The sequence below is a fragment of the Thunnus albacares genome, chromosome 1 (assembly GCF_914725855.1).
Source record: "Thunnus albacares chromosome 1, fThuAlb1.1, whole genome shotgun sequence".
In the NCBI taxonomy this organism is placed as follows: domain Eukaryota; kingdom Metazoa; phylum Chordata; class Actinopteri; order Scombriformes; family Scombridae; genus Thunnus; species Thunnus albacares.
Window position 1 is genome coordinate 29,411,937 of NC_058106.1, and position 15,892 is coordinate 29,427,828.

Here is a 15,892-nt window from a genome sequence, read left to right on the forward strand (position 1 = left end):
AACACAGCTTACCAACACACATTGACTCGTCCCGGGTTGTTTTAAAGCCATTGGGGCAGATGCAGCGGTAGCTTCCCAAAGTGTCAATGCACTGACCAGGATTGCATATACCAGGGTTCTCAATGCATTCATTACGGTCTAAAAAGAGGACAAACAAAACAAACATTTAAGATCCTGTATGACTACAAAGTAGTGGAATATACAGCCCCATAGAAATAATACGTTTCTTGGATGTTTTTTTCTCATTGACACACAGGACATTGGCATGGGATTTAACACAAGATGGGTTAGTGCAAATGACTAAATCAATGTTGTAACAGAGTCAAAGTAAAAATCTGTTTTTCAATACACTTGATTAACAAGAAATCAAGTAATGAAGTACAAGTAATGAAGCTTAAAGAACTCTGGATTCTTGGATGTTTATCAGTGAGAGATGTAGTCTGGCTGTTCAAGACTATAATTCGGGGAGAATCCAACCAGCCTATCACATCATACAAAATCTGAAGCTCTTTTTGGGGATTCACTGATAAGTTGTGTTATTATTCATGATAAATAACTGATTGGCATACAGTATTTTCATTTCATTGTGATTTTCATTATTATTTGGATATTGTTGCAATCAAGAAACAAATATTCCTATGGGCTGCTTATTTGTTGCTTAGCAATCAATAAATTGCTCTATTGGATAGGACACTGGCCATTTGCATTATGGCAGATTATCATCATGATAATTAAAGTGAAAAAAATTTAATTTTTTAAACACTCTAAATACTCCCTTTTACATTATAGCTTTCAGCAACTCTGATTTTCTTTAAAATTATTGTAAATCACTGTAAATTTAATTTTCATCATTGTCTCCATACATAGTTTTAAATTCTCTCTCACTGGGATCTGGCCATGTTTTATTGTTAGGACTTAGGCAAGAAAAGCAGGAAGCAAAACAGGATGTTGATTTAACATTTGCTTATCAGTGAAGGCTCTCCAGACTGACAGCGACATGTTTCAGATATACTGCAGCACATGCTCAACAGTTAAACACATGCTTCACATTCTCTCTTCCTTAATAACAAGCCCACCATGAAGAATTCCTCCTTAGCTCTACTGTCATCATGCTGCCTCTGGTGCTTTATCTTTGGCAAATAAATGGCAAGAATGTACAGTTCAAAGAGTTTCATATAACCGAGTTTGATACAATAGCTTGGGGAGGCAAGACCGCATCAGGCTACAGGAAGACACAGAGACATCAGCATCTCCCTCATGGACAACAGCAGACTTTTGGCTGCTTCCTCTAATCCTCTCTCTAATCCTGCCTCATGCTTCCACCAATTCTGTATAATCTTTACTAAGGTCATTAGAAGTTGACTGAACCACTGTAAGTTGAGTGCACTGTAACAATCCTGCATAAAACCAGGCACAGTCCCTACAAAGTTCTCATATAATGTATAATGTATAATCTGAAACCTTTTACCTCTTCAAAGACCATAGCTCATCACCATCACAGCCTTACCTAGACATTGTCCAGTGGGGGTGAAGCGATATCCAGGTTTACACTCGCAGCGGTAGCTTCCTGGCAAGTTCAGGCAGGCTGCATTCTGCTGGCACACTGGCCCATTCTGACACTCATCAATATCTAACAACAAAAGGAAAAGATGTGTTCACAGACAGTCATTTACTAGTGACAAATTTAAACTGAGTTGGTTTATAAACCTGGGAAGCATTTACAACATTCTTCATTTTGACATCTGTGGCAGAGAGCTTCAGTGGAGTGCAGGTCTTACCTTCGCAAATAAGCAGCTTGTCGTTGTAGATGAAACCAATGGGGCACTCACATCTGAAGCTACCAATCATGTTGATGCACACTCCATTCTCACACACTCCTGGGATTTCCCTGCACTCATCAATATCTAGCACACAAGGAAGGAACAGAGGGACAAAATACGAATAAAACAAAGTTTCCTTTTCGTCACATAAACCTTTGAATGACAAAAGTCTTACCAATGACTCGTCCGGTTGTGATGTCAATGTAATATCCTGGTCTCTCACTGCCGCACAGGATGGCAAATTCATCTGAGTGGACATAAGACTTGAGTTTATAAAAGCTCACTTTTAGTTTCTTACACTTTCAACATGTGCATGTTTGCTAACGTGTGTGTGTGTGTGTGTGTTTATGGGACCTCACCGGTACTGGGTACAGGACACTGCTCACAGGGTTTATTCCATGCACGGCCAATGTTGTAGGAGCAGCAGCACATCTTTTTGGTCATGTTAAAGGTCAGCTCTCCATCACATGTCCCGTTGTCAGAGTAAAAGTTCCTGTAGCAGTAGCTCTTCCTCATATCTGCATTTTATAAGAAAGAGAGAAACAGTTGGATATGGAGGATTCACCACAACAATGTCACTACATGATATTTACTACTATTTCACTGTTTAACACAGTCCACTGAGGATGAAGCATGCAGACCTACCCATGCAATTGTTGCCTCCATTGACTTGCATGTAGTCCACAGGGCAGATACAGGTGTAGTTCCCGATGGTGTTGTAGCACTGGCCTGGGCCACAGATACCTGGTCGTTCACACTCATTGATATCTGCATACATGGTAACAGGACAGACAGGAATTAGTCAGTTCTTTTGATAAATTTAATGTTCGATTTAAATTCCATTAGCTATGTATCACGTTAAAATTACCTGACCAAATCCAGTGGATTTAATAGTTTAACTTTAATAGTTAGACAGTTTGCTGTCTTTTCGAGAGTTAGATGTAAGGCTCAATGCCAATCTTGGTTAGCCAAGCTTGGCAAAACGACTAGAAGCAGTGGGAAATAGTCAGCCTAGCTTCCAGCACCTTTAAAGCACTCTATTTAGCATGTTATATCTGATTTGTGTAATTTGTACAAAAACCAAAGTGTAAAAGAAGTTTTGGCTTTCTGTGTGTCTATGTGCTGGGCTATTTCTTGGCCAGGGGCGGTGACTTCCTAACCAACAAGCTAACCATCTCCTGGTGGTAGGAAGTACTGTGTTATAGGGAAACCACCAATTTTACACATCAAAGTCTGTTGACAGGACTTGGGGAGTACTACTACATATGTGAAAAAAGTTGTATAAACCTTTTGTGGCTCCAGAGGGAGCTGCACAAAATCTGATAATTTAGTTAGGGCTGAAGACTACAAGTCTGAGAATGAAAAAAATCTGGGCGTGTGGAGTTAGACAGAAGTGAGGTTACCAGACCTCTGTCGCCCATTCCTCATCTCTGTTTGAGGCTAGCGGCTTGAGGCTACACTAGCCGCTACTACCATAACATACCTGAATTTGTACAGTCAAGTGAATCGAGTCAGGTTGCACTGTGGCTAATGTAGGATGCCACGATTTGACAAAAAAGAAAAATGCTTGGAATAACAAGATTGATATCTCTGGTTCAGTCACATGTATTTTAATCCCTTTTGTTAAAACAATCCATCATGAATCTGACAATGTTATAGGAGTGCAACGCTAAATCGGTGAAGTACTCATTTATCTTCTCGTCTATCTCTCAGCAAGACAGACTAAGCATATTTCCCTTAATGTCAAACTATTGCTTTAAAATCAATTTGCTGTAAACTGTTCTTCCTCTGGGCATCTGCTTATTCATTTACTTATTCCCTAATGTCATCTTATGTGATCATGCTGTAAGTTCCACATCCAAAACAACCACTGCCACAGCTGCAACAAAATGTAATTGCTTTTTAAAAGCTTGTCTGTTCATATCAGTTTCTCTCAATTTTTTTCATAGCTTTCCTCAATTCTATACTTGAAATACTTTCTTTACCAACATTATTGCAAAACAGCAAACAGAGCGCTTGTTCCTTCCAGCCCAGCTAACAGCTGAATTGCTGATTGATTAGAGACATCGTAGATGTAGAGTCCTGGACTTAACAGAGCCAACACCAGCGTTTGTTCTTCTGGCCAACAAACACACGCTAATTAAAATGCCGCCAGCCACATGTCATTGTCTAACCCTTCACCCTCTCCTCGTTTCTCTGTTCCTGTTTCTCTTTTCTAAACACGCTTCTCATTTATCTCTTTCTTTCCCCCTATCTTTCATTCCTCCATCTCTCCCTCCCTCCGTCATCTCTGGCCTGTCTACAGGGGACTCAGTGTACTTCCCTGAGGAGAGGGCTGACCACATCAGAGCCTAGCTCCTCTGGACACAGTTAGGCGCTCAGCTGTCTCATCATCCCGACTGAGCTTTGCTGGGTTAGCAACAGACGGGAACTAGAGCAGACACATATTGAGCTAGAATGAGCTGCAGTGTTGTCTACAGGACAAAAGGGCCCAATATTTCTTTGTCTTTTTGCTCTCATTGCTTTTCACTCTCTCTCCATGTGTCCTCGCTGAATGAAGGCCTTGACGGCTGGACTCAATTTCCTTCCCACTTGAACATCCCAGGGCAAGAGCAAGGGAGGAATAGGTTACCTGTGTGTTCATGCGCCTATTTATGTGCATTGGTGTTTGGTGTGTGTGCATCAAATACCTTCACAGACTCTGGTCTCAATGTTGAGTGCGTAACCTTTTGGACATTCACACTGGAAGCTGCCAAAGGTGTTGATGCACTGTCCTCCCTGGCACAAGCCTGGTAGCTCCTGGCACTCGTTGATGTCTGCCAGAGTAAGAAAAGAAACACTCAGTGACCGTGTGTGTGCGTTATCTCTTTTGAGTGTTTCTGTATACATGAGAAACCTCACACAAACACATGATAGCATGTTGTTGTCTGACCTTCCAAGATGACAGTGATGGGGTTTGGTCTAAAGCCTTCTCCTCCGGGACACAATGTCTTGTACTCCGCTGTAACACAGAACAGCACCAAATCACATTAGCCAGAAATGAGACAAGGCACAAACCACAATCAAAGTTGTTTTATTGCAAAATTTGACAGTAATGATAGTAATTACTGGTCAAACTGGTCAGGTGCCTGACATTCAGAAAAGACATTTCTGGTCACCATCTCGACTATATGTTGTGCTTTTTCTGATCTGTCATCTCAGATTTATCCATACAACCCAGCAGACCGGACATGACTGCAGCTACTCAGAATTACAAAGCGAAAAGAAAAAGGGTTTGTTCTTGTCATAGAAGCAAGCATTTCCTTCAGCTGAAAAGGATGAGTCATTCCCTGTAATGTTTTGAACCATCTGTTTACAATTTCCAAGTAAGTTGCACAAAGCTGTCTCATTTTTACCAGCACCAACAATTACAGCAAACACACAGTCATTGCATGACAAGAGCAGGCTGAACGAAGCCTGTATGTTGGCAAAGTGGCTAAATCACAACACTCTATCAGGCCTGATTTACATTTTGGTATGTTTATACATCGGTGTTTTGGTTATGATTTTTCATGTTACTGCTGGCTGCATTAGTAACAGAAAACCTTAAACCACTTCAAGTGACTTAATGGCAACAAGTGCCAAGATTGATTTCCTCTCCCATGGTTCAAAACAACTAACAGATGAATTGAGTATGGTTGTTGATCAAGGCCAATGACACATAAATTACGTTGCGGTAGGTAGCTGGATTAAAAACAAAATTTTCAGCTACTTTTCAAAACAGAGATTCCCTCTCCACTCAAACTTCAAGACAGTCTACAGTCTCTGACTTTGACTCTGACTGACTCAGGTACACACATTAAAAAAGCAGCAATTTTATCAACTCTTTCTAGTGAGAAAATCTAACTAAAAAGTGTTGGGTTGGTGGGAATAACTTCATGAATATTGTTGCATCTCTTGGGCTAAAAAAGAGAAAGTCATGTTGTTGGTGAAGGTCCGCTCAGTAATGTTGCACTGGCAAATGAAAGGTTTGAAAAGGCAGGTTTATTTTTTAACTAACTTCACTAACTTGAAGAGGCTTTTATCAAAGTAAGTAATGATAGTATTAAAATGCTATAACTCCCCACTGCTAGCTTCTCATGTCCTATCATTTAATTATCACTTAACATAGTGGAAAAGAGTTGACCAGATGGCATGGTGAGTTAATTATACATGCTGTATATTCACATGTTCGATGAAGTGATAAAAATATAACACATTATAAACATCCCCTGTATATCTCTGGCTGATAATTACAAACTTTGCTGTTCAAATGACAAGTGAAAAGAAACATGCATGCAAAATCTAGGAAACTACAGGTTGACTCACTTGAGTTAAGAGAAGGGCATGATTCACAGGGATTTCCCCAGCCCTGGCCCTGGGAGCAGCAGCAAGATGCCTTGGAAACACCAACCCCAATCTCATTGGAGCAGTCCAAGCTCTCTGACGCATCTCCACGGGAACGAACATCCAGATAGCAGCTTCCCGAGCGAGTGTCTGTGTACATAAACGCAAAAACAAAGGTATTGAGGTGGACAGTTGTGTTTGCATTTGATTCAGAATTAGTTCAAGGATAGTTACGATCAAACACTGAAAATGTGTAGTGAGAACTTGTTGAGTCTCACCTACACAGCCCACCCGAGTGGGGTTGAGTTCAAAGTCTGGTGGACAGTTACAGTGGTAGCTTCCCGGGATGTTAACACACATTCCATTAATACAGATGGTTGGGTCTGCACATTCATTGATATCTGAGAAAGAAAGACAAAGTAACAAGTCTTTGAAAATGGCATCTCCACAAAAATACATGAGTGCAACAGAAATTAGAGTTTGTCACAACAAGAAACAACAGGAGCCACCACTTTATTTGTGTAGCTCAGAGGAGATGAGGGCTGCACACCATTGCTTTTTACGCTATTTTAAATTTTCTCTGTCAAAATAGAGCATCATTGGGGCGGACAGCTGGGCTGGTGTTTTGACTAGTCTTACCTGTGCAGTTGCCTCCACTCCTGTCCAGTTCATAACCACGGTTACATTCACATCTGAAAAGGCCTGGGATATTCTGGCAACGTCCATTGACACAGATGTCAGAAAAGGTACATTCGTCTATGTCTGTAAAAGAGAAAGAGAGAGAGAGTGATAAAGAGGGGGGGGGGGAGAGAGAGAGAGAGAGAGAGAGAGAGAGAGAGAGAGAGAGTGAGGCCCAGCTGTGAGGGATTAGTGGATCATGGGATCATGGTGGAAAATTGGCAGCCAGCAATAGGAAGTGAAGGCCGCTCACCTCTGCTAAAGAATGACAGTTCTGGGGCAAAAAAATGCCCAGACATATCCAGACAGACACACACACATACACTATCTGAGAAGCTGCCAAGGTTATGAAATTGTGCTCTTCCACATCATTAGACTCTGCACAAGTCATTACTGTCCAGTTGAGGCAGGGAGGACTGGACAGGTTATTTCAGGATGTCTGACACATCAGCACAATGAGGTCAGTCTGTTCATTCAATTGGATCCAGCACTCGCCTTATCACTTGAGATATGAATCACACTCGTCTGCTACCAGTCATACGTAAATGTGTTCATGTATTGACTCTACAGTAGATCAGGATCTCATACAAGATCCCTTCTCAGTTATTTATGTTTACATGCGATCTTACGTTTTCTTAATTTTTCGAATACTTAATATTTTGATTACTTGTACTAGTACTAGTAATCTTATTCTATTCATGAGTTGACAGTTTAAATTTTACATCCCTATTAGGATATCCCTGGATGGAATGTGAGTATAACTGTGTTTATTTCTAAGTTTATTTGTGGTTAAAGGATTATATGTTGGATACAAGGTTATTTATGGAAGATGCATGTCAAGTATCTGGACTCAGTTAATGTAGCTAGAGGGTGTCATGCATTTGCGTGATATTAACAGCAACTCTTCTAACTCAATGTTCTTAGCGGAGAATACCAACTTCTGCCCTCTAATAGGTGATTTAGAGTCCCTCAATTTAAACACAACAGACTGAAGAATTCTTTTATACATCAGTCTGTCCTGTTGCTAAACCAAGATCTGTGTGCTGCTAATTGAGATCTAAATCCAGAGGATATGATGTGATATGATTGTAATGACTGTTTGGTGTGTTTTGTACATCTATGAAAAGTGTCATATGTTTATCTGTATGTTTAATCTGCGTGTAAACCTATTAAACAGAACTGCCTAAGGACACAAAATGAACTTCACTGACAATAAAGTCGTATTCTATCTTTATTGTTACTCCATAACATTTTCTGTCTCAATGGGGTTTAATTTTTCCTTAACCAGTCACTACTGACTGATGTGTCCAGCTGCTTTGATGGCATTTTCAGTCAACACTTTAAGAGAGATTTAAATAGTGGCGTTTACAACTGATTCAACAATTAATAATGTTTAATGCTCTCTCCTGTGTCTTTGTGTGTTCTTGAGTGAACAAACAAAAAATTTCCATGACAACACTCGGTCTGCATTATCCACCATGTTAGCAGTTAAGTAAGTTTATAGAGAATGGAAGTATACATTGAGAATAAATGTTTATATGATTTTTATGATGCAAAGTAAGAGTTTCCTTCACCCAGTCCACTGATTTCCTGCATTAGAATGCCTCAAAGACCTTTATCACTCTTATAACATGGATACTGGCCAAAGAAAGCTATGTTTAATTAACTTAACACAAATACTTCAAGCACTCAAGAAGATTAATTGTCATCTCAGACTGCTTAACCTAGTGTCTTGAGTCATTAAGCAGATGGTCGCTGGCTAAGTTGACTGGCTAAGGTTTACTAATTAGCTTGATAACTTATTTTATGGCACCTGCACACTGTGAGATTTAAGCAATCTTATGAGTTTATTTCAGGCCACACTGTGTGACATGGATCTAATAAACTTGGGTACAACATCAAGTTTGATGTATGCAGACTGTACGATGATCACACCTACTGAATTGTAGGCTATCAGCGTGCATCATCCATCGAAGAATTGAGCCGTTATAGTGGTATTTATGTGTATGGGAAAAAATCCAAAAAAGAGGAGGAGGAGGAGGAAGAGGAGTAGGAGGAGGAGGAGGAGAATGTGGATCTGGTCTTGGCAACAAGATTTTGTTGGAATTCCAAACATTTCGTTTTGCTCGTTTTACCTCCATCATTGGGTTTAGCGCCAGTGTCGTGTTGGTCAGTGCCTCATTTCATGCCGCATTCCTGTTGGTTGGTTAGTAGATGTAGGTTGTAGCGGCAGTCACATTGAGAGATGGTTATCCTAAATTTCTGACACTGTCAGAATGTTTTATCCCAGGCTATCTTTGGCCGCAAGACTGTGACAACGGCCATCTTTGAACCTCTCTCACAGTGCGACGTAGGACCACCGTTTTGGAGTCACGACCAAAGATATTGCCACGTTTCTTTCACGTTGGTCATCTTTCGTCTTGGACAGCCCAAAATCATACAGTGTATACCTGGCTTTAGTTCTGCTCCCACCTTAAGTCTGCTATTTTCTAATTATTTTCTGTGATAACAGGAGGAAAAACAAGATAAAAAGAAAACAGAGACTGTATGTAAAAAGCTAAATAAAAATCTTTACATACAGTCTATACTTGAAACAGATTGTAATGGCAGTTAACATGTTAGCCAACACAGCTAACTAGCAAATGTTAGCCCACTAATAGCAATGTTGTCATCAACCAGTGTCTTACAATGTACTCTACTCAGAAAACAACATTTGATTGACCCACTGATGTAATATTACCAACTTCATAAGTGGAAGCCTCTGATAGCCCAGTTCAAAAGTTGTGTGTACTGTAAGTTAAACTCACTGACCTTTTTCTTTTTTCAGTGCTCAAAGAAGTTATTGTTTTTAAAAATGTCATTAGCAGGGTTCTCACAACTTACACCGCTTGAATGCTGAGAATATTGTGTTTTTGAATTCCCATGTACAAAATACTATCCCATGAGTTTCATTTGAAGGCAGCATCTGTTTGGAAACAACCATTCACCAGAGCAACACCAGACCTTTTTGAATCACTAAACATACTGTAATTCAGGATGTGGGCAGTGATTCAGAGGTCTGGCTCCAGCATAGTCAGGAATAGCAGTGTTGTAATGTCTTACCCTCGCAAGCCTTGCCGTCAGGAGTGGCGATGAAGCCCATGTCACATTCACAGCGGAAGCCTCCCGGTAGGTTCAGACAGTGGCCATTGTCACACAGATTGCCATTCTCTGCACACTCGTCGCTGTCTGTAATGGTGAACAGGCACACACAGAGTCTGTAAACACACAATCCATTCATGTATCTATTAGGAGAGTTTTCTGTGTTTAATGATACTGGCTTATAGGTGTGACCTGAGCAATAGAATCCATCTCCAGAGAATCCCTCCTTGCACGCACACCGATAAGAACCCATGGTGTTGAGACATTCAGCGTTGTTGCTGCACATGTGTGTCCCATTGGAGCACTCGTCTAGGTCTGAAACATAACAGAAGCAACATCATGTACAGTATACAGGGTAGAAAAATCAATGCATCACTCCTTCTCTTAATACTTTTGTGACTTCTCTGCCTTGTCTGTGGCACTTTCCCCTTCGCTCCTATTGAAGACATAAATCTTTAAAATGGCTCACAAGCATCTCATTTTTTTTAAAGGCTAAGTAATTGATTAAAACAGTAGTTTTTAACAAATGTAATTCAAACATTTTTTTTGTGTTTTAACCTTTGTTTTGGCTGTTGAATTAATTTCTTTACCAACAAGGCTTTATCACCTCAGTTTTCTTGGATGTTGAGAAAATATTAGTGAAACTGATTGTTTCCAGTCCTTCTATTTTTGTGAATCATGATATGGAGAATATATATTCTTTTGATTATATACTGAATAAACTGTCTAAATGGAGCCACTAAGCAGCACTATTTACCTGTGCATTTAAGGCCGTTGCCAATCCACCCTGGAGCACAGTTGCATTTGAAGCTGCCGGCTGTGTTGGTGCAGGTAGCATGTCTGTCACAGTTATGGGCGCCGATCTCACACTCGTTGATATCTGTCAAAGAGGAAACAAACAAGAAGTTAAGTAAAGAAAAATTGATGCTGCTCTGATGGTCCGATGATTTGGGTCTGAATTCCAGTGGGGTTCTTGGCACTGTGGAGTGAGTTGAAGCCTGGTTTGAATTGTATAAAGACAGCAGCAGGAGATGACAGAACTAAATCTTTCTGGCTCACTGTCTTCATCCATGGAGAGCTGCATTTCAGAGCTGAAGGCAGCAAGACATTCTCATGATCTCTGATACTAATAGCCTTCCTGCAGAGGTTTAATGAGCAAACCCAGTCTCTGGATTTTCATTGTGCAAGTCTGTCCAGAGTTATAAAAATGGCCAAGAGGGAGAACGATATCCTAATGCTATGGCCTTGTTCTGTCTGCTCTGTCTAAATTAGCCTTCTTGAGGTTATTTTAGGCAAAGATATCCCTCTTCACCTACTGAGGCTGAGACTCAGGCTTTTATAACAGCCCATTACAGACTCTCTTTAAATGCTCATGTTTGGTATACTCACCCCCCCCGCCCCCAGATGTCAAGTTTGGAAAATGTAATCTTTCACAAATATAATTTCTATAAAAATGTGATGTGGTAATGTGCACACTCTACAAATAAACTTTTCTTCATGGCAAAACCTGCATTATAATTGTATCCACACTCTGCCAATGGATGAAATATTTGGGGCACTTAGTAGATGTGGTTGTAAAAATACCTCTCTATATGAACCAGCCTTTTGTAATGTGGCACTAGATTCTAATAAAGGGGAAAAATTAATGTGAACAATCAAACTGGCTACTATTACTAAGATCTGCCCTGACCATGGAGCTGTTTACATCCTGTAGGGTGTAATCAATAAGGATCTCTATGAAGCAGCTGGTGGTGATACAAGTGAACCTGGCTCTGCAGCGCTTGTTCCATAAGCAGCTTTGACATGATCAATTGTATAGTGCACAGTGGAAAAAGCCTTTATGGGTCTACAACAATGGTGACTTCTAATATGAGCCAAAACAACCCTGTGAAACACTGACCAACACAATACCTGGCCTTGAGCCTGCGAACTCAGTGTTACAGCATTGATAGAGGGATTGTGCAAGTGTGTGTGCAAGTGTGTGTGCATGTGTGTGTGCGCCTGCACATCAAGGGAAGCCATGCTATGAACTCAATCAAGATGTTAGGACTTATCAGCCAATGAGACACACTCCTCTCTGTGTGTCTCTCTTTGTGAGGGTAGTAATTCAAAACACTGTCAATTAGAGATCAGTGCTGCTGGTTTACAGTCTTCCTGAGGAGAGGGTACAGTATATTTACACTACATTTGATGATGGGGTTAATATGAGGGCTGGGAGGGAATGAATCTCCCTGGATTACAGACGGAATTAAAGATCATTTCCCCCGTGCCTTTGATGACAGAGAGAGCATGACAAACACACACACATTCTCATGTGGAAATGTAAAATCCAAACAGGGGTTGTTGCATGCAAGAAAGCATGTCAGCGGTCACAGCTGGTGTCAAAGAAGAGGTTTGATTTAACTGGGCTAATGTTTGACAGATGAAGGGCAAAAAAGGATGAAAAAGGGTTAGCAGAGAATTACACATCTGCCTACCTGGCTGTCTAGCTGTCTCCGTGTTTGTATGCCTGCCTGATTGATTGTCTGTTTATCTGATTGCATTTCTGTCCCGCTATATGTCTAAATGTCTGCTAGTACGGCGGCCTTCCTGACAACCTGACCCTGTGGTAATAGCTATACGCTTCAAAAAAAACAAAAAAAAAGGAGGGGAGCCATGAAGAAAAGTGAGACAAATTATTATATCTGCCAATACAAGCCTTATTTTCCCCATTTTTCCCCATTTAGCATCTTAGTATATTAAATGTTTTCCTTTTTTCTTCGTATTGTCGTTGACACATTTGGGAAGCCTTTTGCCTGTATTTTTGTGACAAGCTATATGTTGTCATCTTCCCTGTGTGCCAGTTTGGACACAAGCAGAGTTTTGAGTCTATGTAACTTTTGATAAACCGTGATGTCTGCGGCTACAAGTGAAAATACTGTAACAAGATATTGTAAAAATGCAGTGTAAGCACAAGTAGAGATAAATCATTAAAGGACGGGTGCACAATTTTTCAAGTCTTAAAACAATTGTCAGGCGCCCAAATAAACATTGACACGTTTTTCTTGCCATAATCATTCCTCCTCTTCATACTGGTCATAGGGAGATCCCTTCATAATGCACAATATAAGGGATGGGGGCCAAAATTCACAAGCCTCCTTCTGTGCAAAAATGTATTTAAAAGTTTATCTGAAGCTAATATGAAGTTTCAGCCGTCCAAATTAGTCAAATCAAGTAGATATCTTTCGACGTTAGTCCCTATTTTTGTTACTACACTTCCACCACAGCTCATCAGGGAAACACTGCCCAAGGAGACACAAACTAAATGTGGCAGATATCCACTTGATATGACTAACTCGGACTGCTGAAGCCTCATATAAGCGTCAGATGAACTTTTAAATTCATTCCTGCACAAAATGACTGTGTGGACACAAGTGTTAGGAATAACTGTAATTCCACTACACTACTTTTGGTGGAAAGTAGTCATGTAACTAGTTTTTCAGATTAAATAACGTAATTACAATTACTGAAATTTAAATGGGCTTGTTACTCCTTACTTTTGTCTTACGTGAAAATAGTGAACAGCTGCAAAGGAAAGCAGACAACATCACCTTACCGTGTCTAAGAGCCGCGTTGTAAAGTCACATCATTGTAGCCATCTCATGGTAAAACATAAGCTTTGTCTCTGGAGTTATAACGTTATATATTGTAAATAATACCTGTTACTGAACTGTCGCTGCTATTCTTGTTGTGAGTTGCGGTAAAACCAGGAGCAGACTTTTGAGTTGTCTTTGTTTTATGTTTGTGAAACTGGGTTTGGGGTTGTGGGGAAAACAAAACAGACCCTTTACCAAGTGAACGGAACTTTGAGATTTTGGGACGAGTTACATTTTTGTGTTAAAAGTAAGGCAAAAGTTACTTTCCCTAGTAACTAATTACTTTTTATATGCAGTAATTGGTAAAGTAATTCAAGTACTTTTTGAGAGAAGTAACTAATAACTGTAACTAATTACCAATTTTCAGTAACTTGCCCAACACTGGTGGACACGCTGTGGATTTCACTTAAAGTAAAAGCACATTTGAAGGGGATCTTTTAACAGCCAGTATGAATAGGAGGAATGATTACAGCGAGGAAAACTTCTCTCAGTGTTCATTTGGGCATCTGAATGTTGTTTTGTTCATTAATTTTGAATTAAGGAGGAAAATTGTGTTATTTCTTGTTTCAAAAGTTGCATAGTTTCTCGTTAATTTGCATTGTTTTACTTTTTTGTTACTCAGCAAAAAGACAATGAAGCCAATGTGTTTAACCCTTCACCTCGATTCTTTCTTTTAATGCTAAGACATTCCCCGGCTTTTAAACTCCACCAGTGAACCTCCACCCAGTCCAAACTTTCTAATACACGCAAAGATGAAAAAGTGCAAAAATCTACGCACAAATACTCACACCCTGCCCTTGAGTTCTGTGTGTTATTGAATAAAATAGAGAAATAATCCTTGTGGGAGCTTCATCAACAGCTGGATCAGATCTGGGCCTGAGAGCACCACTTACTCATTAACCCTCACACACACACACAAGAGGATTTAGCCTATACATACTAACATGCCCACATAAGGCAATTCGACATTGACAACCAACTTCTTATGCATTTTTCTTGTCTTAATATATTAGAAGGAGATCCGTTCCAAAAAGAGTAGCAGGTCTTGTTTGCTTGTCTATAACAAGACGTCCTGCCTGCCTGAGAGGAATTAGCGTCTTGATTCCCTGATATTCTGGGGCTGAAATTCCAAACCTGTGAATCAGAACTGGCTGCTTTGCTGCAACCCAAGCTTTCTCAAAACAAGGAAAATACTGTATGGCCATTTTAATGGGATTAGAATGAGCAAGAGTGTGTGCGTGTGCCTGTGTTTGTATGTGTGAGTGAGTAAGTGAGTGGGGGGGGGGGATGGGGGGTTGAATCACACTTCAGACAGATCTGTTTATTTGCGTCTGAAGGAAGACGTGCTGCTGCTGACTGTGTGTCTAACTCATTTCGATCATCGAGACGAGGCCAGATAAGATCACTAGCCAAACTCTCAACTAGCCCTCAATCCGAAACTTTTAAGTGGCCTTATAAATCAGACTTAACTCTGGCTGGACGAGTAGTGAGTCTAAATTAGCAGAGGACTCTACCGGCCGGATGGACTTTGTATTTATGTGTTCTGGAGCCTTTACAGGTGATTATGTGCTGCAGAACTCTGCCAAACATCACGTAATGTTTAACTGACCTTAATGAAAGAGCAACACAGGAATAAACAAAGCTGCAACGTGATGCATACATCTGACCGAAGATAGTGATCTCACTGCTCCCGCTCATGTTGCTGCTAGTGTATACGTCAATGTACGCGTGTCTGCGAACGTGTTTCTTGTCAGCTCAGACAGGAGCTCTTGAATGAGGGTGAGTAATGTTAGAGCTGCTTCTGCTTAGCCAGACATTCTCCTTGCATCCTCTCATTTCTCACCTCTCTCGTCGACTCGCTCTCACTCCTGCTGTTCACCAAAACCAAACACACACACACACACACATGCACCTTGTCTTCACCACTTAATCAGTCGCAGCCTTCCCCTGACTCACCATCCTTTCACTCCCGTCCATGTTCTTCCACTGACAGGACATTTTGTTGTGGGTAGGAATGCTTGTGTGTGTGTGTGTGTGTGTGTGTGTGTGTGTGTGTGTGTGTGTGTGTTTGTTTCGCTCACCTGTGCAGCCGGTGGTTCCCTTGCGTACTGAGTATCCCAGGTCACAGTGACAGATGAAGGATCCCTTAGTGTTCTCACAGTTCCCACTCAGACAGATGTTTGGGTTCAGCTCACACTCATCCACATCTAGACAGTGAGGGAAGAGAATTGTGAAACAGAGCAAAAGCAAGAA

General features: G+C 40.6%; 1 protein-coding gene across 1 annotated transcript in view; it reads right to left on the minus strand.

Moving 5' to 3' along the window:
* Positions 1–15,892, minus strand: part of fbn1 (fibrillin 1) — a 66,058-nt gene that overhangs the window by 17,174 nt on the left and 32,992 nt on the right. The window contains 15 exon segments of the mRNA XM_044353983.1: positions 13–138; positions 1,508–1,630; positions 1,779–1,904; positions 1,996–2,067; positions 2,180–2,338; positions 2,466–2,588; positions 4,511–4,636; positions 4,753–4,821; positions 6,168–6,335; positions 6,464–6,586; positions 6,825–6,947; positions 9,966–10,091; positions 10,197–10,319; positions 10,762–10,884; positions 15,721–15,846. Of these exon segments, the coding sequence (XP_044209918.1) occupies positions 13–138; positions 1,508–1,630; positions 1,779–1,904; positions 1,996–2,067; positions 2,180–2,338; positions 2,466–2,588; positions 4,511–4,636; positions 4,753–4,821; positions 6,168–6,335; positions 6,464–6,586; positions 6,825–6,947; positions 9,966–10,091; positions 10,197–10,319; positions 10,762–10,884; positions 15,721–15,846 (1,836 nt within the window).